The sequence below is a fragment of the Aptenodytes forsteri genome, unplaced genomic scaffold (genome assembly GCF_000699145.1).
Source record: "Aptenodytes forsteri isolate BGI_AS27 unplaced genomic scaffold, ASM69914v1 Scaffold285, whole genome shotgun sequence".
In the NCBI taxonomy this organism is placed as follows: domain Eukaryota; kingdom Metazoa; phylum Chordata; class Aves; order Sphenisciformes; family Spheniscidae; genus Aptenodytes; species Aptenodytes forsteri.
Window position 1 is genome coordinate 71231 of NW_008794453.1, and position 26397 is coordinate 97627.

At 42.2% G+C, this 26397-nt stretch overlaps 1 protein-coding gene across 6 annotated transcripts; it reads right to left on the reverse strand.

Annotated features, from left to right (window-relative positions):
* Positions 1-624: 624 nt before the first annotated feature.
* On the reverse strand, positions 625-24502 carry KCTD20 (potassium channel tetramerization domain containing 20). Of its 6 annotated transcripts, none has more exons than XM_019474947.1 (9): positions 24420-24487; positions 24200-24306; positions 6349-6548; positions 5357-5636; positions 4360-4462; positions 3713-3833; positions 2550-2747; positions 1923-2033; positions 625-1312 (listed from the first exon to the last, which is right to left on the reverse strand). In XM_019474947.1, the coding sequence occupies exons 3-9, from the start codon at positions 6497-6499 to the stop codon at positions 1020-1022; spliced, it is 1257 nt and encodes a 418-aa protein (XP_019330492.1). In that variant the 5' UTR covers positions 6500-6548; positions 24200-24306; positions 24420-24487; the 3' UTR covers positions 625-1019. The 6 variants fall into 6 exon arrangements, with proteins under 6 accessions (XP_019330492.1, XP_019330494.1, XP_009288875.1 ...); XM_019474949.1 differs by lacking the exons at positions 24200-24306; positions 24420-24487 and adding an exon at positions 10518-10659 and having other exon boundaries at positions 5357-5499; positions 5602-5636; XM_009290600.1 differs by lacking the exon at positions 24200-24306 and having other exon boundaries at positions 24420-24502.
* Positions 24503-26397: the final 1895 nt, after the last annotated feature.

Consider the following 26397-nt stretch of genomic DNA (forward strand, 5'->3'; position numbering starts at 1 on the left):
TATATATTTATACTACTCAGGTATTAAACTGTCTGTACTGGGAGCTCCTCCACTGGCTTTTTTTGTCTTAGCAGGAGGATGGAGGAGACAAATTAAAGTCTTTAGCATGCACAGTCACCTCTAGAAAGCTTCTTACATCTATTAGGCTACTAAACAGATTTACTTTGTTGGTAAAGTATCAACTACAGTTGATATTTTATATATAGTATAAATATATAGTTATATATTTATACTATATATTTATACTATTTATATATAGTATATATATTGTAGTATATAACTACAAAACAGTCTCTTATTTTTGGCTTTTTCCTTCAGCATGATCTACTTGTTTTACTGAACTTAACAGACAACATCCCTAAAAACAGCGATTCCATCTTATGGAGAAATGGGAAATTCCTGTGAACAGGCATATGCTTCCTATTAAACTAGTTCAACCTTCCCTAGAACAGCAGTACAACATGCTGGATGCAAAGCCAGGTGGCAGTGTAAACAGATTCCTCCACACTCGGTATTTTTGCTGTCATTTCTCCACACTCAGTATTTTGCTGTCACAACTGTGCTACATTTCTGCTGGTTGATGAAAGAGTATCATCTGTCCCGCCTTGATGTTCGCTCCTTTGTAACTGATTATCACAAAAGCAAAGCTAAGTGCCTAATGGTAAAGGAAAGCTTTGTCTTGACAGGCCCAGAATTTCCTCTCTCATGTCAAACGACATTTCTAAATACTTCTGCTCTTTTTAGAAGTTTAGGTAAAATATTCAGCACCCACCAATCTGGAAGCCTTTGTAGTATAGAAACAAACAGCATAATTTCTTTTTGTTTGAGGAGACGTTGCTTTTGATTGCACAATTAGACTATGGAGTGTGGCTCTTTATTAACATGCTTGAAATACGACAATGTAGTAAGAGCATGAACGAGGATAAAGCACCTTTGCAGGAGTCTGTGTTCCATCACCTGGGATGAAACTATGCTGAGACGTTCCCACATCAAGCAGGACTATCCACCCTGAGCCACGACTAATCTGGTAGATCGTTAACAGCCATTTGGGAGAATGGTGCGTTTAGCCTGTCGAGTTCATCTACTTGTGGGGGGTGATGCATTATCACCTCATGGTCCTCTGAAACATCATCACCCACAGTGACTAGGTTTGTTAGGGATTTGCTCCGAACACACTGGAAATCAACATGACGGCTTTTGCCTTCTTCCTTTTCCCATGACATCTGGATGAATGGCCGTTGAACATAGTTGTATATCACTTCGGACCGGCCACCAGGCCTCCTCTTCACCTTCTCTTTACAGGTGGGATATCCTGAAAACACAGACAGACAGTCAGTTGCACTACACACCTCTGACTTGCACAAAGGGACAACAGGATCCCAGAAGAACAGCCAGGCAGGAGTGATTATGGGGGCAGGGGGCACTTAGTAGACAAATGCTCACATTCTACATTCTTGGCTTGCAAAAGACTGCTTTCTTTTCCCCTGAAAAGACAGTGCAGCATTGTGTGTAGTCATACGATCCATGGCTGCACAGCGTTAGCCATTCTGTGAGCAAACATAGCTACTATAAAAATAAGACAGTCTCCCAGGACAGAGCATGTTCTCTAAGCTCCCTAAGGGAATGCTTGGATCAGCAGGCAGATGCGTGACTCCCCTTTCCCGTTTGCTTGGTCCTAAAGAGACAACGCTTACTGGTACATGCTACGTATCTCTCATTTTTCCCTTAACTTTTAAGCCTCCTGACCAATTTCAGTGTAACGTGATAGAGGTGAAGGAAGACGCCCAGCTTCTACTAGTTTCATGAAAATAAATGCCGAGTAAAACACAGAGCAAAACATGCCTAGAGTCCAGTGGAAACCAGGCTTTACTGACTATGGAGTCACCTGTTTTAGAATTTCCTTTGTTGAAGAAATACTTTACCTTCAATGCCAATGCGAATATTTTTCAGGCCCCGTTCCTTTAATACAGCTTTTGCAACATCACGGTTCTCGATGTACTTGAAGAATCTGTACAGCTTGGAACTGTAAAGGACTTGAGAAATAAAAAGGGTGATTAGAATTTACCAGGAGGGACCTTCTCCCCGTTTTTGACATGCTCGGCTGTGGGGGTGCCAAAAACCAGGTCTGGTCTCCAAGAACTACTTCAGGTGTCTGTTCCCATCACTGGGATTAGCTACACTTCCTTGGTGGGAGGGTAGGGATAGACACTACAGTCTGGATAGAATGGGTGGTGATGGGTGTGTAAAGCAACGAGTATTCACTCACTAGGGAGCCAGGAAAAGGCCGAGGGGAAGGTGGCAAACAAAAAGAAAAGGATGCAGTGAGTGCTGTCATTACCAATGCAGGCGGTCAGACCAAAGCTCTAACTAAGCAGGTATCCTGCCTCTAGCAGCAGCCGGTTCAGAAGGAACATACAAAACAGGACTCCATGTGCCAGCGTATCTTCCTGGAGGAAGACTGCTGTTTGGGCAACGGGTCCTCTCCTTATGGCCAGATGTCTGGGTGTGCGCTGAACACAGAGCCAGGAGCCCCAGTGTAGAGCCCTTACTTTGCGAGTACTCCTCTCCCATTGGAGGTGGATGATCTTCATCCCAGTCCACGGTGTCTTCATCTGTCAGCACGACAATATGGCATTCACGTTCCCCTTTCCTTGCGCTATCCACCATTATAGGCAGAATTAGCTCCTCCAGGTAGCTATCAAACTGCTTGTGAGCACCATCATTGGAGAGCTCATGTAACAGAGCACCTAATGAGACATAAATCATATGATGAGCTTTTTTACCCAGTATGAAAATATGTCCCAGCTCTACACTTTCCAGACACATGCAAGAGCACAGCCCGCGTTCTTCTTTAGACAAACTCCTTAACATATGCTCAGATGCATCAACAGCCTCCAGCTCCAGAATTGGCAAAATCAGATGTATGAGACTGCATTTCAAATGGGATGCAAATTATACTGTAGAACCATTACATTACCATTAAAAAAACCCCAAGATCCAATAAATACAGTGAAACAGTGATAGACTGAATAATTAATTCATTATGATACTCAACTTGAATTTCCAGCAACAACCTCTGTCCTTGAAAGCACATTTTCTGCCTTCTCTGTGATCACTCATCAGAGGACAGGGTAGGAAATTCCACCCACAGCCTGTGCTATGATACCAGACACCCCACTTTAGTATAGTGCCTTTCACAGATTTGCCTATGTTAAAAGTTCTTTTTTGCCAGCATACCTACCAAAAAGCTGCTCTCGATCAGATCCCTTCATGACTAGGAACTCTCTGCTACTTTCCAACCTCGGTATCTTTGGTTCCTGCTCTGCCCATCATCCTTTAGCTTAAATTATTCACGATTCTCTGGTACATTTTAGATAGGAGTTAGAACCCTGCTTTTAGCCTTCATTTTGTTTGGCTGTAACAGCAAGCTCTTCTTCTCAGCCTCTGTTACAAGAGGAGACTAGAATTTTTACGATTTCAGTTTGCTTTTTTGAGCAAGGTGTCTGTGTTCTGCAGGATTCAATCACTTCACTTTGGACTGATGCAGCAAAAAAGGAAGCTGTTTAAATGCAACGCATACATGAGTCCTAGTGGAGTCCATACCTTCATGCTTAAACTAAACCACACAATTAAGAACTGCATTGAGTCAGGATCAGAGTGCTCAACACCACGCAGATGATCTCCTAAATACCTGATTTCTCTCCATACTTACTTAAATCTTGACATTTGATTGTGTTGAAATCAAAGTTTATGCAGAGGTAATCACATGTGTCTCGAAGGTCTGGGATGGAAATCCCATCAGGGCAGTTAATGATTCCGGTTTTGTAATAATCCTGCAAATAAAAGGACAGTTTTTGGAGAGAAAAATTAAGAATATCTTGGACTCTGATCATTTTTAATCAGTTCTTTGTTTTGTTAACCAACATTTGAGAGTCACAGAGGCTATATATAGCTCTGTGAACAGTAAAAGCAGCCCTGCTTGTCCGAGAATCTACGTCTCTCTGCAGATCCTCTTGGGTCTGATAAACGGTGAGCTCCAGTTAAAACTTTTCCCATGGCATAGGGTTGGTTTCATAACATCTCACATGCAATATGCATTTATATGCAACCACTAGGTCAGGACACAGCTCAGGAACTACAACAGCACGACACAAGAAAGGTAAAAGGCAACATGAGCAAATATTTGAAATGTTGATGCATACCAAAGTCTACTATAATTTTTTTTTAAAAATCACAATGCAAAACAGTAATAAAAGAATATGTCCCAGAGGGTGTGCAGCTGCCTGGGAGATGGCTCAGTTTTGCACATGTGACAAACAGATTGGGTTTTTTTTTTTTAATCTGCAAAAATCTCCTTACCAGCACAGTCCGGAACACAGCTGAGCTAATTCCTTCTGCGATTTCATATTCTCCCTTTTCATTTGGCCTGGTGAAATTATATTCTCTTCCTGGTCCAAACATTCTGAACAGATAAAAATCTACATAAGTGCACAAGTATATTTAAATGCATTAATTCTAGAGACCAATAGGTGCACTGAGGTTAAACAAAACCAGCAGTGACACATATATACAGTAACTTGAAACCTATACTCCAATCTTTTACATAGGAAATAAGCACAAGAGCTGTCTCAGCTAAGTCCTCCTATAGAGCTGGACTCTGTTGCTACAGCTACTGTATTGTACGGAACAAGCCACAGCTCAGAGGAACAGATCATTCAACCCTGGGCCAGAAAATACCCTGGCAATAAAGCCCTTTCACTGAGGCTATGCAAGATAACCACCACGTGCCTTTTGATCCCTCGTTTTACACAATGACCCATGCAAGGGTCAGTAACCCAACAGAACCTGTCTCCCTTTGGTCAGAGATGGGTGAAAGTGCTGGCAATACAGAAAATGAGTGCTTCTTGTTGCATCAATAGGCTCCAACCTTTAAGCCATGTTACAGGGAGCTGAGTAACTTCTCTTTTGGGAGAGTATCAAAAGGTAACAGCAGCACGGCGATGGAGCATTATCATTTTCCCCATTCTGGAAAGGAGGTTATCAGCTGTGAACAGATGTACTACTTACCAACAAGGCAAACACTTGGAGAGAAGGCAAAAGGAGACCATGTCTAGCTAAAAGCACACATTGTTTGAAGGAAGTGGACTGAAGGGAGAACGTTATCTAGAGAACTACCAACTCTCTCTACACCTGGTAGTGCCTTCAAAGCCTCACTCACAGCCAAGTTCTGAATGAGGTCAACCTTGCTTCGCTTGTGCATACAGATGAGATTGCAAAACAAACATTAGGGGTTTGTTCCATTTTAGCAAACATTTGACTCCCTTGAGGTATCTTGAAAATAGTGGAAATCACCCACCTTCCCAGCATAGTATCCGGGTGAGCAGTGAAAATCTGTGGATTCACTGCAAAGCGAGTGCCATCTACCACAAGCGTCACTTTCTCTGGAGCCACTGTTTGTGAATTGCTGCTTGAAGACAAAGCGCAGCATCCATGGCGTTCCTGGGTATTAAAATATTCTGACTGTCTCTTAGTTCCATCTTGGAAATGACAGTTGTGCGTGTCTTCAGGAGCAGACAACATGCTACTGATCTGGGGACTTACTGGACAAGCAGTGTGTCGGCATTCAGAATCTAAACCTGAGAGAGACAAACGAATATTGCAAGGGTAAGATATAATTTACTGAAAAACATCACTTCATAGTAACACTTCCTACTGTAATTAGAAAACTGAGTCATACCGTAACAAAGGATGTCAATATACATAACTGTCAGGGTAATGTTATATGACATAAAACTAGACTGCATTTTCAAATTCAGCCAGCAGTTGGATTTTGGATAAATAATTTCCCGATGAACCATGATGCTTAATACTCCTTGTGAAAGCAAGATGGATTCAGTGTGTACAGAGCAGGAGCACAGGAATTAAACAAGGCCAGACATACAGACACAGATTCCTACCACTGACAACTACTCTCACAGGAAAGCTGGAGCAGAAGCACACGCCACACTAGAGGTGGTTTAAGCCAGCAGTGCTTGATGTCCGGTCCATGGTGGGCACGCAGCTCATCAGGACTGTCCAGCTCCTTCCAGTTAATCTGTTCAGGGACAACCTCAGGAGGAGCTGCAAGTCAGCCGGCCAGGGCATGCCCATGTGATGATCTTGCCAAGACAGCATGACCCTAAACTCTGCTGTAGACCGTTGTCCTTCAGACCAGCCTGGCAAAGGCAGGGTACATACTCCCCAGTGCAAACTGCCTTGGGATACTGGAATTTTTCCAAAACGTAACACCCCTCAAAAAAAAAAAAATCTCCCTTAAAGATTACTATAAGGTGAAGACGTTATCCTTACCCTCAGTCCTGGGAACCGCAGCAGGGCTGTGACCTCCGAGCGCCACGTTACTTTCTTCTGACTCATGGACTGTTACAGTTAGGTTTTCCACAGAGCAACTGGACTCCAGATTTCTTGACCAGTCTGTCCCACCAGCACAGTTAACATTCATGCTGGGCCTCCGTGATGTGAGGAGCTGGTTGCGTTTCCTAAGAGAAGAGCTAGGAGAGAAAGTACCATGTTGTTAGTTTTGGAAGAAACTCCCAAGCAATGAAGCTCAAATCCCTGTACCTGGTACGGCAAGCAAAGTCCCTCAGGCTCAAAAGGCATTTCTTCAGATACTTAACTGTGTTTCAGAGAGGCTTATGATGCTAGTTATGCCCCTACACTTACCTAGAAAGAGGCAAAAAAAAGGTTTTAAAGTAACCAGGGGTCTATTTAATCTATAAACCTTTCTTTTTTAAAAGTAAGTCTAAAGCCACTGATGTCTTTAGATCACGTATGTATTTCTGCAAACACCTTCCTGGCAATTGCCTGACCTCCAGACCACTTGAGCCCTTCAAAAATGTTTACATATCTCTTGATTCCCAGCACTGGCAAAATGAGCTCTGTAACATGGCTATAGCCCGAATACAGCATTTTCCCTGTTAACAGTTCAGGCGTCGCCTCTTAACCGCTCTGAGGTTTGACTAGGAGGTTCCCTGCTCCCAGTCACTGCTTTTTTTTGGTCTTCCTTCTTCTTGATTTATCACCCTCCCGTCATATAGTGCTCACCCTAGTATTTAACCCAATATAGTCCTACAACAAATACTCATATCACATAGAACAGCCAGGACTGCAGCAGCCTTACATCTATTGTATCCTGGCTCAGCCCGACACACATGAGGCTTTAACCAATGCTGTTCAAATCTTAAATGTTCTTTCAGCATATGCAGAGAGACAGCTTCCATTTTTTCTGTTTGGCCACTTTACTCTTAAGTGAAATTCTTCTTCCCTGTTCTTATCTTTAAGACACACTTCACTCCTTTTTATCTCCTAACAGATCTCTTCTGCCATCTCTTTCCCTCATTCTCTCTTCGGCATTTATTTTGTCCTGCTATTGCCTTGGACAAGAAACAGCTCTCCTTTCTTGGCTTGAAGTGTTTTCTTTTCACTCTCTCAAACATAAACCAGCAATTTCCTCATTAATGAATTTTCCCTATTTCCCCCCTGCAGAACAATTGTCCTGTGTCTTTTTCTTGGCTGAATTAAGACTCCAGGACCCGTGGGTGCCATCTATAAAGCGTGGCAGAACACGGACGTGGCTAGATACAAACCAGATAAAATACAGCACTAATAAAACAACAAAAAGGCCAAATAAGAGTTGGCCAGCTTTCTGGCCAGGACCTGCTGAGGATGAAGGCCTTAATGAGCAGTTCAGTGGTGGGTTTCAAGCCCATCATTACTGGCAGTCAGCGCAAACATTTCATTCTTAATTAGAAATTTTAAAAAGGAATAACAATTCCTTCCTCTTGTTCCGTAAAACCAATACTAAGTTGCCAGAATTATTATATCTGCATATTTTTAGAAAATCTGTTGCTTACGCATCATGTGATATTCATCAGAAGGAAGATTTTTGGCAACAGCAAAACCATGTGAAAAGCTACTGTATTCTTTCTTTTTTTAAAGGCTCTGGCTGGCTGGTAGGAACAGCAACGTGAGGAGCCTATGGGGGTCATCCTAGTTCCAGCAAACTGTGCCGTGCATCACTATGCACCTCTCCTCTCACCAACCACCCAACGCTGGCTGGGGCCGTTATCACAACCCCAGAAAGCTCCCTCTCCTGACGCTTTCCAGGCTGCTTCCCTTGGACCCACTGCACTGGTTGCCTGGACCCCGGAGAGACCTCCTCATCAGTCCCATCAGAAACCCCGCGGTCCCCATGAATGCTGCCTTGCGTTCGGTCACACGTGAACAAATCCACCCCCTTTTGCCTGCGCAAAGGGCAACACAAACTCGTCCTGAATAAACCCGTGCAATCTTTTGCCCTCTTCTCTCACGTGTCAGACCAGCAAAGAGGTAGTAAGAAAGGCCAGCAGTCTGCTCTTGGGCCATGGGCAGTGGGACATGGGTGTGTGGAGTCCCCAGTATCCAAGCAGAACATACCAGCATACCAACTGCGCGTGCATTGCGCAAACCGCCCCACTCATACAACTGCAGGACAAACCTACTATCTCAGGAATGATCTATATGAGTGAGTAAACATACAGAATATGCAGAAAATACTGTTTAAAGTAAACCCAAATATGCAAATCCACATACTGTACAACACCCTGCAAAAACAAACAAACAAAAAGTCTTTGTCAGTTCTGGAATTGATTTAATTTCAAATGTAGCAACAAAAATTCAACCATTCCCCTATTTCATACAGTCTTTTGTAATTATTGTGAGAAAATGGAGTTTTCCAGGCTACAAATGTTAAACTATTTATACAACTAATACTGTGGTTTCAAACACATTCACTGAATTCCAAACATTATAATTATGATATACTTTTTGACCAAAATGCTTTAAAATTTGGTAACTGCACAGAAAGCCAAAACATATTTTTTAAAACTGCAGTTTGATTTACTTAGGTGAAAGTGTTTTCAGATGGGGAAAAAAAATCCTTGTGGAGTGGATACGTAATCATCTTGGGAAAGCCCTTAAGAGGAGTCGTTCTTGAGACTAGCTAGATGTTGGGAGGAACACAAACACCACACTGGGTTGTGTCTCAGGAACTCTTCCCCCCCCCCCCCAATTTTTTTTTATTGCTCCCCTGTAAAACTGAGATGCTAATGCACTCACTTGGGAACAGAATTTGCTCTGTGAGCTGACAAGAACTCCATTAAGAAAACTTGATAAGCATAAAATTTACTCCTCAGGCCTCTTTCTTTCAAGAGTGCTCCATTGCTGCAGTTCTGCCAATAAGCTCCCCTTGCGCTGTCTGAACACCCTCTTGGTTATTTAATACATCACTTAGCAGAGAAGAGAATTTAGGCAGGGAGTCAGATCAATAAGCAGTTTACATCCAGGCAAACAGCAGCTTTATCAAGGGACGCTTACATTCCATAACTTCACAAGAGGCCTGCCTTATAAGCCCTGTTTAAGTGATGTCAAATAGCACGAAATGCTTACAGACTGAATTTTCACAACAGTCAAATCGGGTTTGATGAATGCTGCAATCTTTGTTCATCACCTTAAGCTCTGAATTAAATGCACGCACAGTTCAAGAGACACTGCATGCCATTCAGCAGTCCTCTACTATGATATCTCCGAAATTATTTATAGAATGATCATCAGATGTGCAGGAATTACAATACATGAATTTGCCCATATCATTTCCCCCCCTTTTTCTGCTTAATCTGCTAAACAAGATTTTTAGGGAAAAAAGCCCCAGCTGTTTGACACCTTTCTCCTCGTTCTTTTCTGTTACACTAAGTTTAGCACCGGTAAAAGGTGCTAAAAACTGCAGCAATGGGAAGATTCAGAAACAGATGCTCTTTGCAATTGTGGTGGCTCTTACAAGCATCAGATCTGACTTTCCTCATTAAATCTACGGGAAGCCGAACATTCAGCCCTGCTGATAATCCAACTTGGGCCAGGCTAATTTCCTATTTTCTGTCCCCTCTTTGCCTGCCCAAATCCTACACGTTGTGTGTCAGCAGAATTGAGGCAAATGAGTAAGGATTCCTTTACCACATTTGGCTGGTACAATAAATATCCAAACTAGTCATTTAATATGACAAATACATTGCAATCACGCATACAACCCAGTAGGGAAACTAGTACATAAAGACTTCAGAAGGCCATACTCATGCCTGACCAGCTTACAAATGTCCTGGTTTCCTTTCATGCCCAGGATCAAGGTGAACTACCCGTGGTGAGGATGAATACCTATAAATAATAATTAGCACTATTCATCTTCAAAGCTTCTTACAGATATTAACTGCTCATTCCTCCTAACAGCCCTGGGAAGCACTGCAGGGAAGTCTTTTATGAGAGAAAACAGGGATACAGAAAAAGAGACATAATCTTCAGGACCAGCCAGAGTAGCAGGCCCACTAACTAACCAGGTGTTGTGCTGACTTTTAGCACGTTCACTACTCAAGCTCCCTGGCCGTGCACCGGCAATTACCCTGCGGTTAGCAGGACAAGTAGTAGCAGGTTACCGTCTTCTTTTGAGGTCTGTTTCCACGCACATTTCTACCCTCTGGTAAGCACAAATTGGCTGGTACCACAGAATTGATCATGGGCAGTAAACGAGCACCCTGACTTCTTAGCTCACTTCTCAGTAACTTGTTTGTATGCTCAGATCCTGAAGGACCAGGCAGGGACCAGTCTGCAGAGGAGTTGAAGACTCATGGCTTGTGGACGGCTGGATTTTGGGAGCTGGGAACTCATGAATATCAAAAGCCCGGTGTCACATTCAGCACTAAAGATCAGAGAAAGAGCTCCTAAATAGGCTGTGATTTTTTTTTTTTTTTGGAAAGGAAATCAGTATCACAGTCAAAAATCAAAATTCACATCTGACTCTGGCCGTTGGTTTTGCCCAGCTTGGAGCATGTAGGTCCCTCCTCCCTCCAAAACATGACAATGTTAAGAATGAGTTGTGCAACTGAACAAACATCTCTGTTCTCCAAACCATGTGCTGATGGTCACGGTGAACTCATCACAATTTATTTGAACTTGTTTAGAGCCAACACTTTTGTTGAGAGAAAAATATGGAAGTGATATTTAAATTTTTTTTTTTTAAAAAAAAACTGGAAAAAGAGTTTTATTTAGCAATGCATCTTTGGCACAAACAATTCATGCTACAAACCTTTTGCAGAGATAAAGAGGCTGATCCTTGTTCTACATAATTCTTAAGAAAGAAGGAAGTGTACTGGAATGTAAAAAGGCTGGGACTATCCTCAGCGTGTTATCCTTCCCCACCCTAACAAATCTGAGGCACATCCAAACCCACTTCCCAAGGTATACAGTTCTCACCCAGCTACTGGAAGGAGCTGAATGGCTTAACTTGTACAGACCAACATAAACATTACATAGGTGATGTGTGCAAAGAAAAGAAACTCAAATACAGTAACATGTCCAGCAGAGCACACCCAGTTAGATGCAGGACATTTTATTAAGCAAAAGGTAACAAAAGCCATCAGTACAGACTTGCTGGTTTCTAACTTTTTATTGTATTACTTGTTTGTTATCCTTACCCTTGGGATTTTTTTTTTTTTTAAAAGAACCATTATAAGGTATTTTAGGTATCAAGTTTGCAGAACTTCACAGAAACCTCAAAGAAAAATCATGAAAAGCTGAGCTGCCAAAATCCATTGGAGAATAAAGCCCTTTACTGTAACATCTGACAGCTTATGCACTGCTTCACTGTCATCTGGCATGACAAGAAGGAAGTCGTAAGAGAGTAAAAATAGTAGAAGTGAGTAACCTTACTTCACCATTTGGTTTGCGAATGGCGAAGAACGACCAGCACGCTGAGCGAGTGAATTAGATGGTTAGCAACCTTCCACTCTTCCTAAACCACAGCGTAACCACGATGACTTAAATAAAACTCCAAACAACTCATTTTTAAGGTGACAACACTCCTTTAAATCTACAAAAACATTCCCATGTACAATTATTCTCAGAAATATGAGCAAGCAGGAAACACGCATATGCAGGGTGTGCCTGACCTAATTCTACAGTCTACTACTTTAGAACAAGACGTATTTCTAATGTAATTGCACGCCTTTCAAAAAAGTTTAGCCTTGCTTTAATGTCTTAAAACATATCCTTGGAACATGCCAAAAGCTTCTCTAAACATAAAAGCAGAAAAACAAATTAGCAATGATTGAATCCCTCCTCCGGAGAGAAAAAGGGAAATCTCATGGGCTTAAGATAAATAACGAGAAGCATTTCCTGGACAGAAGGATTAGCGAATCAGTATAGGGTACGTCTAAACCACAACGGGGAGTGCAGCACAGAGATACCCAAGCCAGGAGAGATCCGCTGGCCAAGGCTTCGCTGTGCTGTACACAATGTGCGGATTTGTCAGCTGGAGGCCAGATACAGTCTAGCTGTACAGGTATCAGCCCTGTGCCACGCTGAGTTAGTGAACCTGGCCCCTCTCATGTAGTACTCGCCACTCACATTCATCTTCTCTCAACTGGTCTGCTCTTGTGCCCCTCACACATTTTTGGAATTGGGCTAAGTAAAAAGAAAAAAGCTATCAAACTTGCTATAAAAAAATATCATATTGGCAAGTAGGCAGCGATCCAACTTTCTAATTTTCATAAATACTATTTGCTTTTGATCATCAGATGGATACTTCCCCGGCGAGAGGGAGGAAGAGAAAAATAACCATACTGCTTGTCAGCTCAGTTCAGTGGCAATAAAAATTCCCCAGTCGCAGGGAAGCATTCCAGAGGGCTGTGCAGAATGAGAGTAATCCAACCGTTAGAAAGGAAGGCAAGAAGTAAAACTTTCTGCTTTATTAAAGATTGGTAACAGACTTGGGGTCTCATTCTGTAAATGTGAAGGAAATCCACTGAAATCAGGTTTGAATTTGCATGAATGAGACTGGAGTTAAACCCTAGGAATTTTGGCCCCAGCTTCTGTTCATTCCCATACCTGTAACTTGGGAGCCCCTGAAGATTTTCACAAATAAAATGGATAAAGTATGGAAAGGAAACAGCACAGAAGGGCACAGGAAAAAAAACCCTACCAGGCTGTGCCTGCTCTAGTCTCGACAGAGCTTCCCGTCTTATGCTCTGCTTTGTTCCCTTCTGCATTCCCAGTAAGAGAGAAACAGCACCATTAGGAAATTGGAATAGACAAAATAAGTATAAAACCTGCCTATTAAAACACATCTTCAGTGTAAATTGTATAAAATTCATCCAGAGTTTAAAACGCAAGAAGCTGCCGTTCCTTTTACAGGTTGCTTGGAGTAAACACAAGCCTATCGATTCTTTATCTACTAAAAAATGAAAGTGAGTGATGGTCCCACATTGTCAGTATTGCACAGTTTACATTAGGAGAAAGGCACTTCTAAAGCAATGACCCACCCTGCTTTTAAACCCTTCTCCCTGCTTTCGGCCAAATACTACAGCCTTTAAACATTTTAAGGTTCAGAGGGTCTCTCATTCTCACAGCAGGTGGTTTTTTTGGTATTTGTTTTTTTTTTTAAAGCATTTTTCCAGTTGTCAAGTACAAATCCAGTTCCTCATTACTACTTCTCTTTTAAGCATAAGACTAGTCTAGGAGATCAGTTTTTATCCTCTTCCTGAAGGGGAAGGGCCATGTGTGAAGTCTCATATAAGCAGGGAAGCTGGTGTCACCAGCCTGCCCTGGGCAAGCGTACCTTCTAGCACAAGGGTCTGAGCCCCAGGTACTGCCCTGGGCAGCTGAATCAAACAGGGGATGCTCAAGACAACGTGAGACTTGGCAGATGTAAGGTTGGCCACTCACTGGCACCTGTAGATAGGCCGGTACCACAGGAGAACAACGTAACAGCGCATTCACCCAAATTGCATCAGATAGAAAAATCTACCTGGAGCCTTTAAGATGCTTTTCTCACACCTACTAATGATCCTTGCTTCATTTTCTGCTATAGACACAAAACATAACCGGACAATAAAAGGCTGATTTATAGGTTGAACTGGCACAGGCACATTACAAAAGGCTTTTCCCCTGTTATGAAATAACTTCATTGATATACAGAGGAATCATTTCCCATCTGGCTCCGAAATATAGATGGAAAATAATGTCCAGCAGGACTGATGCAATGCAGGACAGCCTGCAAATTTCTGGCAAGAGACAGCAAGAAGGCTGATGAAATGCTTGATTGTTTTCTCCTATTCTGTGCATAGTGCTTCACTGTTAGCAAAGTTTACAGACTTACTCATTTACTTGAGTCTTAACAAAAATCCACTGTTTTTTACAAATGCAATTCAAAACTACAGTCTGAAATATGGTTTTGATGGTTTAACACTGCACATCCACATCTTGATTTAAGACCCATGGTTCAACAGGTTCTTCCGTAACTGCTAGTGCCTGGTTTATGCGCTGAAAGCTTGCATCGCTGCTGATGGCACTGACCCACGTCGGTGCCCCACACTGACAGCATCATTTCTTTTGCCGACCTATCATCACCAAGACTAATACATGCAGAAAACTTGTTGAGATCTATTAACTTGAAGTAACTTTTCCAAAATAGGCAAGTTATACCGTGGCAGCCTCATCAACTGGAATAGACGAAGTGCATCCAATAATGTCCTACAACTGGGTGTCTCAGAAGGGAACAGAATTTCTGAATAAGGCAACAGGTTAATGCTTTGCTAGGGCTATATCTCCCTCCCTGTGAGGCTCAAGGTACTAGTGTTAAAGAGCACAACCAAGCAACCTATAAAGGCTATTTCCACTATTCACACTATTGGGTTTACGACAGTCATCTGAAAAATTATAGTTCTTATATTTGATCCTCATAAAGAGCTTAACACTGTAGTAATGGCAGCTTTGCGAGTGCTATTTGATTAAATTCAGTCAGCAATTTAAATAAAGCTGGCCATGCCCATATAGAATATATACCTCCTTTCTAGGCAGAAGGATGGAGTATGCAGATCTGACCAGGGTAAGGGGAAAAACCCTGGTGAAAGATGAGCTGTTGCAAACATAAGCAGGATCTTCTCTGGAGAGAGGAAAAACGAATGTTCCCCTGCTAAAATACAGAATACCCAGCTAAATAAAGTTTTAAGCCAGATGACGCCTATGAGTTACACTTTGTCTTCACCTGTGTTAGATTAAGCTACAAATACTTATGTAAAAATCTTCAACAGGAGCAACAGCAGCAGACAATAGAGTTTTGCCCTGTATTCTCTGTTCCACCATTTTCTGCAAAACTACTTACAAAGCTTTCAGAAAAAAACCCATATTTTGACAAAACATAAAAGCAAGACCTACCTTAACTCTTTAGATTTTAAAATGCTATTTTCTTTCTCAATTTTTCCTCTTAGGCAGTTAAATCTAACTTGGTTTCAAATTCACACCAATTCCTACATCTACACTACAAGAAGTCAAGCGTCTCGATTATAAGCTGTACAAAAAAGCATAAGGACAACGGTATTTCTTCTGAGAAGGTTCTAACCCCAAGTCTGATATACCTGCAGCAATCAGAACTTCTGAACAGAAATAATCACCCACGTTTCCTATTGTAACTCTGGAGCAAACCCTCTCCCAAGCACCCCCTCTCAAACAACACAGCTCCTTACTTACTGGCGGCTCATATGTTCTCAGTGCTACCAGCACCAATATCCCGAAATCCTCCTTTAATAGAGGCAAGCACTAAGTCACAGCAAAGCTTCAGAGTTTAAACTGTTTGTGCAGCAATGGTCACTCCCCCAAAGCCCAGATGTCTGATTCATGTAAATATTTCAGTTTAAAAGTCCCTCTCCCCCCCCCCCCTTCATGAGGAAGTTTGAATAGAAAAATCTGTATGGTAACAAATAGCTTTATTTTAAGCCTCCTATTTTCAGCAAAAGCCCCCCAGAATCTCTCTCTCCAGATGCCTGGTTCAGCCTGTTTTTGCAGGAATCGCGTGGTAGGTAAGGCGCAGTTTTATTAAACCCTTGATGCCTTATAGTTAAATACACTCCTGCCACTCATCTGCCACACGTCCCTTACGCAGGCAGAAAGGAATTAACTACCAGAATTTCTGAATATGTACACAACCATGTGCACACAGACTCCTGAGTCCAGAAGACCTTGGACTTGGGCCCAAACAAATTCACAGTAACTGAGGATAAAATTAGTTATTTTGATATGTTAATTCCCCCCAGGATGCATTGCTAATGAGCCCCACTAAGTACCTTCTTCCCTCAGAGCTTGGGTGCCTATGCACAGCATTGCAGAGGCATTACACGTTTACATCACCTGGAAATGTTACCCTCTATCAGTTCAAATATTAAATCAATCTGTTCTATTATTCTTAATGCTTTCCCCTAAGGTATATCTGGATTGCTCAGCTCCAAACACAATTTCACAGAACAACAGAATTAAATATATCACGTATCATCAATAATATATCATTTTTAACGCAATAGAACCTGAAGACGTAGGAAACTACTTTCGTTCTCACTCATGCCAGTGATAAAGCATGTGCGTGTACTGACAAGTTTTAAAGTCTGATCGTTACGTAGCACCTGATTAATGAAGGATGCCTTAAGAGATATCTTACTTAAAACCAAACCAATCAATCCAACATAATGAAAACAAGTTGTCACGAATTTACTAACTCATGTTTGTACTGTACATACACACATGGTATCGCAAGCACTTACTACTTTTGGTTTGGGGGCAAGCTTTTAATTCTTTAATGCCCAGTTGTCTCCTCTATCCAGATACAGGTGCAATAAAGCACCTGTAGCCTGTTAAGGAGATTGGGGGGATGTAAAGAAAGAGCAACAGCCTCTTATCACTAAGGCACATTGTCCCGCACGAGGTGAGGTGGGTTACCATCATTCAGGACTATGAAAACTCCACACAGAGCACATGATGCTCGACAGCAAGGCAGCTTGTTGCACTTTCAAAGCATGCAGAAAGAAGCGCATGCACCCCAAAAATCAGCAAGGAGATGGCAGCAGGGTACAAATTAACACTTCAGCTCACAACTGAGGGGCTGAACACACCGTAACCCCCTCCTATCTCCTTCACCACAGTGGCCTTAGGAGAGCCAGGAGCTGCAGACAGCATCTCAAGCCCAGTACTTGGAACTGTTGCCACTACCACCTGCAATTTTGACCTGCAATGCAGGGTCCGAACACCAATACCCAAGCTGCAGCACCTTAAATGATAAACTACCCGCTTTGCTTTTGGTGTAGCAACTAGCCAGGGTGGATCCTCTTGAGATGAGGATTGGAAGAATCGGTGTATTTGGAAATACACAACAGTTGTAATATGAGTGGATTATTTTACAGCAGCATATCAGTAGAGACAATATCCAGACTAAAAATTCCTCTCCTCACCTACTGAGCTTTTAGTTTCCTACAAAAAGTTAGCTGACATTTCACCCATAGCAAAAAGCACCTACTTGCTTTGACTCTTACTTTAGAAAGGCTGCGAGCAGCTCAAAACTCCACCTTCCTTCTCTGGAAGGGATCCCAACAAGTAACTGCTCACTCATTCCCAGCTCATCTGCTGCAACTCCAACTGCCATTCATTTTTAACCAATTACATGGCAGCAGCTTGAAAAACTAACAATAGATGGCAGATTTTTGAAAGCTGAATGCACTTACAGTAGCTATTCACCAAAGAGTTTTCAGAATAACATAGCATACAGCATAAAAAAAACCCCAAACCAGGGAAGCTGCATACTGTTTAATGAAATGCAATTAAATTTGAAAGTAAATATTCTAGTCTTGAAAAAGTGGTTCATCCGCACTACAGTCAAGAGGAGCTCAGTGCTTACTGATGTACCTGAATAAGCCCTGATCTACCTATACTCCTCTGCCTCTGTTTCAGGGCCTAAGGAGGGCTGTACAAGGGGGACAGGAATGGGAAGAGGGCACAGCATAGCAAGCCAGCCCCTCTACCTGCAGCCCAGGGCCCTGGTGCTCTGGGCCAGGCGCTGCTGTCACTGATTAAAGGTCCAGCAGTAGTTTGTGTCCAGTGTGGAAGAGCAGAACCAGGCTTGGCAAAACTCAAGTGTCATAAGCCAGCCCAGGAGACCTTTACCTAACTTTGGTACGAGACAGGCTGGCATGGGATCCCTGCCAGGGTAATTATCTGGCATCCCCACGAGGCATTGCCATATCTCACCACAACAGTCAGCAGGGCAAGGAGCTGGAACCCAGTTCAGATAAAGCCACCGAAGCTACAGCTGTACTGTCCAGCCGAAGGGCTGAGATACTCCTTATGAGCAGAGGCACAAGCAAAGTGAAGACTATCAGCATTGTCTGTAGAAACAACGGAATCAAGCAAGTTGTTTAACTCACATTAAGATACAGACAATAGCAAAAAGCAAAACAAACATAAGGCCTACCTTTTAGAGTGCAGCCGCATTAGTAAACTCTGCAAGTAATACTAAAGTAATCCAAAACCAAAATAAACAGAAGAGTTTTATTCAGCACAATTGCAGCTCTTCAGGAAAACACATCTTGATTTATTTTTAGGGAAGCAAGAGCAGGGGCTAAAATTTCAGCTAGGTGAAGCCAACCATTAGCACTCTGTCAATTTATGTCAGCAGAGAACTCGGTACCTTATTTTCACGAACTGAAAAACATCTTGCTCAAGATTTCAAAATGACTAAGGTTTATGATGGTACATTGGCAAGACACCTCTTTGTTTACATGTCTGGATAAATATTTTACATGTCAAGCATAGTTATAACACTTTCTAAGAATATTCCATTACATTCTTTCTTATGTGACTAATAATTCTTTCACAAAAATATTTGGCTAGTGTCACGTTTCAGCAAAATTAGCCAGGAACTGTAACCATATTTTGTGGAAGTTTAAAAAAGGGAAAATACCACTAAAAAAAAAATACAAAATTGAAAAAGCAGAGACCATGCCTATTTCAACACACATAATGAGGTGTTGTGGAAGTTTAAAAAAGGGAAAATACCACTAAAAAAAAATACAAAATTGAAAAAGCAGAGACGATGCCTATTTCAACACACATAATGAGGTGTTCGTGCAGAGGAAAGGTGCCCATTTGGGCACTGAATAAGGTTGCTCTTGAAAGTGGAAAGTTCTAAAATGGAAATGTATTCCAGAACAGTCCACTCCAGCTCATTTTTAATTTGACAAGCAAGCAACCCATCAATATTCTAGCTAAAATTGCAGCTGGCTTTGTGAATGTTTATCTCAAAGACAATGAGCAAAAGAAAGGCTAGGATTTTTAAAAATTTATTTATTTTAAGGAAACAGTCTTCAAAGTCTGTCCTTGTGAGGAATATTCAACTCCTCTGCTGAATAATCCAAGAGCTTTACAAATAAATTAGCATGTTCCAGTAGTAGAGCTTATGCATAATTTTAATAAATCCTTAACAAGAAGATAGGTCTTATTGTGGAGCCTGCTAATTAAAGGGTCTATTAATGTACAAAGCAGCTCTCTCTAACCCTAGGATTTCAACCCAATCCCAATCAGACATGACCAAAACCGTGACATTTTAGAGCTCTTAATGTGAACTGCATGGGATGAGTTTGCTATTTTCAATCTGGCTGTCAACTAGGCAAGACACTTACAAGAAACCACCATCACTAAGTGAACCTCTTGGTGGGAAACCTGGACCAAAACCCACATGGACAGAAGTCTCAGCACACCAACACCAGCGGGTGAATGCTTCTTCCAGCCCCGTCTGCAGGACACCGCCAGGGCAGCACGAGGTTGCTGGTACGCTCATCGTCAGGGCTCAAGCTGCTCTGGGGATAAGTAAAGCCTTTAAGTCTCACAGCTGTCAATCTGGCTAGCCCGAGTTCACAGGAGGTTTTGTTTTGAACTGTTATTTTTAATTCAGCTGTGACAATCTCCTAATTAAAGATAGCACTAAGTGTCTGCAACACACAGGTTGAGAGACTGGAGAAGAGTCTATCTCCTGCATTAATAATAGTTTCATCTCTCAGAAATGCAATAATTCCACTCTACAAGTGGTGAAATGGCATTTCCCATAGTTGTCCACAACACCTTTAAAATGGACTTGGAGTGACTTAACAGCGCAAAGTGAAGACAGATACAGATGCCATGGCCTATTAACCAATTTTCTGTAAACAACTGAGAGTTTCAAAAACAGCTTTTAGAAGGAGAGGCTCACCCCATGATCTTGGCAAAGAACATTTTGTAATAGGGACATTTGACAGACAGGGTACCATTTAAATATAGCACAGCCCTAATGCACAAAGCTCTCCACAGCTTTATAATTACCAGTAAACAGACATCCAGTTTCCCCCTTGCTCATCCAACACTAGGTAACAGACATAATTAGACTGGTTTCACTTCAGTATCTTGCGCAGCACAGTCAAAGCTAACCATCTCAAAACCAGCTGTTTATCACTGCTCCTCAAGTCTGACAGCAAAAACTGCACGTAAACGCATTTCCTGGCTATCAAATACGTTCATTTAGGTCTTTCTGAGAGCGCCACATCATACAGCCCTGCGAGGGGACTGCCGTCTCCAGCAGGCTGGGAGCAGTGATGCAGAACTGAGTCACAGCAACCTTTTCATACCGCTCAGCAGCAGCCAGAACAGCATGTCTGGCCACGGCCTCACCTGTACATTTGAAAGCGGACAGGTTGCTGCAGGGAGGGGGGCAGACACGTGCTCGGACCCCGTTACAGGATCTGAAACGGGGGACTATTCTGGGAGGTGATAAGGAGAAAGCCTCTTCTCCCACCTGCTGCTCACACATGCCCAAGAAATGCACATCCTCAATATTTTTCTCCATTAGTGCAGCATCCAAATCAATGGCTTTCGATCATACATTTAAATTGCTGTGCGGTACAGCTTAGCCCAGAGATAAGCAGCATTAAGGATAAAAGCTGAAACCTGTCTAGTCCACAATGACTCAAACATTACCTAATTTACACACCAGAAGAATGGATCTCATAGAAACTGTGGAGATTAGCAAACACTTGAAGTTTTGAGGTGCTTTATATTAAAACTAAACTACTTCACAACTATAGCTGAATCATCTGATTTGAAGATCACTGAGTAATCTTATGATTTTTCATATTTGCAACTTGGTCTGTCTGAAAGGAAAAAGAACAAAGTAGATCCTATAGAAAACAGCCTGTAGAAGAAAAAAAGATTGTGCTCATATATATTAGAGAACTTGAGGTTTTGAGGTGCTTTATATTAAAACTAAACTACTTCACAACTATAGCTGAATCATCTGATTTGAAGATCACTGAGTAATCTTATGATTTTTCATATTTGCAACTTGGTCTGTCTGAAAGGAAAAAGAACAAAGTAGATCCTATAGAAAACAGCCTGTAGAAGAAAAAAAGATTGTGCTCATATATATTAGAGAAACTCCACAGATATAACAAATCGAATTGTAACAGTAAATCAGTGCTTCCTGAATTTTAAATAATCTGTATTTCTTTTCTATTCCTTAGTTGGACTCCTGAACAAAGTTACAAGAAATAAGGCAAACTTTTTGAAAACCTCCAAAGACTCCTTTCCCAACACATGCAGTAAAGTCTTTTTCTAAAAAACGTATTTGAATAAAAGGCCTTTGCTATCGTAAACTTCCATCTCCTGAGCCTGTATCAGTCACTAACACCTGACGAAGGGCGGTCTTCTCAAAAAAGCATTAGACTACAGGGAGGTTTGCAAGTGCCTGCCAGAACATTTATGTCAACGGATTAGGGAACTCATTCATAACTACCAACTGCTACAGCAGATAACGTTCCAAGCAGATGTAACCTTTTCCGTGGCTAGAGATTATGCAATGCCATGATTTTTAATCCACTCACCAAGAGGAAGAAGAAATTATCTAGCTTTCACATAGGTTAAAGCTTCCTTATTCTGTTTTTCTCCGTTACTTGTTCCAGTTATGTTGAACTAGCAGATGATATTAACTGCACGTCATCTGGGAGACTTGTAAAATCCACCCAGCTCATTTCCACTCCTACTAGAAACTCTGTTGCTGCAGCCGCTGTGTTGCAGAGGCTCCAAACAGTTTCTCTCTTCCTGCCTTTTCCCTACTCGCCTCCTTTGTGGACCTTTCACTTCAGTTTCCCCAAGTTATCAGAACACCCTGAGTGAGAACTGCAGTCATTCAAGTCACAAAACAGACACCACTTAGGGAAAAATAACGTCAATGATGAGTAAACTGAGAAAATTGCTAAAGTTGGGGTACGTGCTTTGCCAAGACAGTTAACAGGACATCCTACAGCATCATGTGGACTCACAGATTAATTTCAGGAAACGTCACCAGCTGTTGTCCCAGCAGTGAGCCACGGGGCTGGGCTTCAAGAGATCCAGCTACACTTTCTAGACCCAGAATTATATTTATTGAGGAAACCCTTCTTTTATTAAATATGGCCTCACTATTTTTGCCTGCCTTATCTGTTTTTCAAAGCTACGTTGCCAAAACTTTACCTACAAGAAGCATTATCCGGCAGCAGCGATCACTAATTATTATGCACCATTTCTTAGTGCCGTCACAAGAGCAGGCTGCCACTGGACTCGAATGTTCTCACACTGCTCCGTTGTGACAGGCATTAGGCACAAGGTTCAGTGCTGCTATTTTTATGGCTGGCAAGCTCTACTTCCTTCTGAAAACTCTCTGATTCAACGGACTAAACTACTACATCCCAACAGACAGGTCAGGGACGTAGCACTATTTTATGAGAGCTAGTTGGTAGTTGCATTCATTTCCCTGTTCTTGTAATACACTCTTTTGCCACTGAAAGTATGACTAATAAATTTTAATCCGTATTATTTGTCCACAAATTGCAAAGGCAGACCTGACACACACACAGAGCTCTGCTCTCGTTTCTCTATCTTTATCCAATCTCCCTCACCTTTTTTTTTTTTTTTTTTTTTCTCAATTTCCCTCACTTTTTTTTTTGCTTCTTTTGGCTATTTCAGTACTGGATCCCAGGCAGTTTTCTATTCTCAGAGTAAATCACTGACTAGTTCTCTAGTCACTCTGACAGTGGGATACATATGACCTGTTCCAATTTATAGTTCACAAGGGTGTTATGACATTGCATGTTCAGCAGCAAAACCGATGCAATGACTGAACATTCCCACACTCAGGAGCAATCAGTGGATTAACGTAATTTTTAATAGCTACACATAACACATTTGAGGTTGTTTTGAGAGCAAAAACCAGGGAAAAAACCAAATCCATTCACTGCTGGCAAAATTACTGAATATTGAACTTCAGCGACTACAGCCCATGGTCAATGCCTCTTCTAAGACTAACAGCCATTGATTTTACTTCTCAATTTTAGGCCTGTGATCACAAACCAGCTGCCCTTCAAAAGTCCTAGCCCTCTTTTATGCTCTGACAAGCGGAGCCAAAAAATACACAGGCCAGCATATGGTCTGTGCTCAGGTCAGAGGACACATCACGCCCGCAAATTAGAACTTGAACAAGAGACAGGAGGAGAAACAGCCATGAAAGCTGATGAAATGAGACATAGGGAAGGCAAGTCCCAGGACTTCAGTTACTTACAGCATCTGTAATTATTTCCCTGTAATAGACTCCTGAAACACACCCACGTGAAAGCCCACTTTGCCTTTGTGGTTCTGCCGCATTACAACTCAGCCTAGTTTGGTCACCAGTCTGCCTTTGTGGTTCTGCCACATTACAACTCAGCCTAGTTTGGTCACCAGTCTGCTGCAAAGGAATTCCAGTCACCACGGGTGACGGGCTAACAAGGTCTTGATAAAAAAAAAGTCTCCCCACTACTTCTAGACCTGAGACTAAAGGACACATTGCTCAACTCTGGCCTCCTGTTATAACCCCCTTCTCTGGAAAGCTGGACATCCTTTGACCCCCAAAACCACTGCTCCTTGGCCTCCCCTCCCACCACGCACAGACGCATCCCGGGGCTCCATCTTAGCTGTGAGCTGCCCGAGCCTCTCTGGGGAACACGTGGTAGCAAAATCAGGATGGCAGGCTCCGCAGTAGAGATCAGCCACTAGCCATTCTCATCTCAGAAAACTGCAGTTTTGATATTCACGCTGCTAATCTGCCTTCCTCCGTGCTGCAGGCTGGATGGAGTCCCTCCTTTAGGTCCTCCTCATGCAGCAGTGGTTGCCTGCCTTCTCCCCAGGATAAAGCAGGGCTGCATGGGGCATGCTTAAGCACTCCCTATTTACCCTGGAGCACGGGGGGTTGGATTCATCTCACCTGAGCTGCCTAGATTACAAGTCCCAGCTTCTCTATACAGACACTGGTAAGAAACAAGCACTGGAAGGCAATTCAGCTCCTCAGAATGCAGATGGGATCAGTCTGGGCTATGGGACAGAAGATGAAATTTGGGAATTTTTCAGAACTGGGAGGCTATTCAGTAGACAACAATTCACATGGCAAAGCCGTCCAAAAGCCAGGGACCCAAAATTGTACTAACCTTGGCAAAAGATGGTCCACAAGCTCTAGCCGACTGTCATGTTGGAATCAGAGGGGATGCTGGGATCAGAAACCTGAAATCAGAGGGGCTTACATCAGCAGTCTGGCCAAGACCCCTCCAAAAACCAGATACTGCAGTCACATTGCTTCTGCAGAAAATGTTAATTTTACCAAATTGGTAACTTCTGATCTCATCATTAGCTCTGGTTATGCTATTTATGAATAAAGTGGAAGAAAAAATGGTGGTGGCTCCCCATCCCTTTACATTTCCCCACAGAAGAGTATTTATTACACTGCTTGTCTGGATATGCGTTAAATTAGCCAGTAATGAACTGATCCTCTAGCTAAATTTACTTTCTATTAAGCAATTCATTTAAAAATCAGGAGATCCTTTAGACAGCTGAAGTGGCCTTTATCAGCAGGCACCAATTCAGCATTTTTCCTGTAAAGAAAGAGCTCATTATCCACACACTCCTCTGGGATCTCTAAACAGAACGCAGCAGTCCCAGAGTCCGTTCCCAAGCTAAAGTTTTAGGGAGGCTCACTTTGATTTATTAAACAGGAATTTACTTTCTAGTAGGAGGAAGAGTCTCTGACACCGGCTTTGGTGAGAACATGCAACTAAGAGAGAGTGCACAGGTACGTGCTATTTCAGGTAGCTCTGCAAGTCTCCTTTCACGAGTTTATTTGGCTGCTGACTCGGTCTGTCATCATGCAGTGACTTTCATAACTTTGTGATGCAATTATTAATACATTACCACTACTACCTACTGCTTGGCCAATATTCCTTTATGATCACAGCTTTTGGCAAAAGGGGACAAAGGTGATATTAATTGCTATACAGCGCTACGTCTTACAGCAAATTCATTACAAAGGGTGAAGTATTATTTACCTTTCTCTACACCCAAATTTTCTACTTATGGGTTTTCAGGTATTTAAAGTGGGGTTAATAGCATTACTTTTAAACAATACTATACTCTACTTCCTTTGACTACACTGCTACACTGTGAACGCAACACTTGGCTGCCTGTCATGGGCACATGGAATGAGTTCAAGATGAGGTTGAGTGACAAACACATCCGAGCATACCACAAACTTTGTGCTGAAAGCATCAACTAATAAAACCAGATGTGATTCTTGCTTCTCATTACCTGTCAAGACAGACTGAATCGCCACACAAAAAAATGTTACAACATCCTGAACAGAAAACTCAAAGCAGGTGATTATGAAACCTCTCAGATTCGGAGAAGGCAAGACTGAACATGCCAAGATATGAAGGCACCTCAAAAAGACTGAGGTAAGATCAGATTTATGATCAAAACAGCTAAAGTAAGAGAGTTTCTCAATTCTGACGGTTAAAAATATTTGGGGAAGGAAACGAAGATTACTGCTCTGTATAGCCCAGGTAAGGCTACCTCTGGAGCACAGAAAAATAAAGCGTAACATTGAGTAACTTTATACTGGACACATTCACATGGATCTTAGATGGTAAGTTTCTGTCAGCACAATTGTGACCAGTGATGAGGCTTCCTATTTTTGAGGCTCTGGAACTACTACCTTGCCTTCCCCTCAAAGCACTGTCACAAAACCCTTCCAGAAAAAAAAACCCCCAAACAACAAAACCCAAAAAACCCAACCACTTTCCCTGCCTGTAGGTACATGCAATCTACATCAAACAGCTCAAATGTCTTTGCTAAAACTTGTTTCTCACCTCTGTTGAGAAGTATATAAATAACCATTTTGGTCCTTTTAGAATCATAGAATAGTTTGGGTTGGAAGGGACCTCTAAAGGTCACCTAGTCCAACCCCCCTGCCCTGGGCAGGGACATCTGCAACTAGATCAGGTTGCTCAGAGCCCCGTCCAGCCTGACCTGGAATGTTTCCAGGGATGGGGCATCCACCACCTCTCTGGGCAACCTGGGCCAGTGCTTCACCACCCTCAGTATCAAAAATGTCTTCCTTATATCTAGTCTAAATCT

Bases quoted from the DNA above. Each gene is read 5' to 3' on its own strand.
- KCTD20 (XM_009290598.2), bottom strand. From the start codon at position 10,549: ATGTGCGTGGAAACAGACCTCAAAAGAAGACG. The intron at 2,748-3,712 runs GTAAGTATGGAG...ATGTCTCATTAG, and splicing joins AATCAAATGTCAAGATTTAA to GTGCTCTGTTACATGAGCTC. The intron at 1,313-1,922 runs GTAAAGTATTTC...CTGTGTTTTCAG, and splicing joins TATTCGCATTGGCATTGAAG to GATATCCCACCTGTAAAGAG.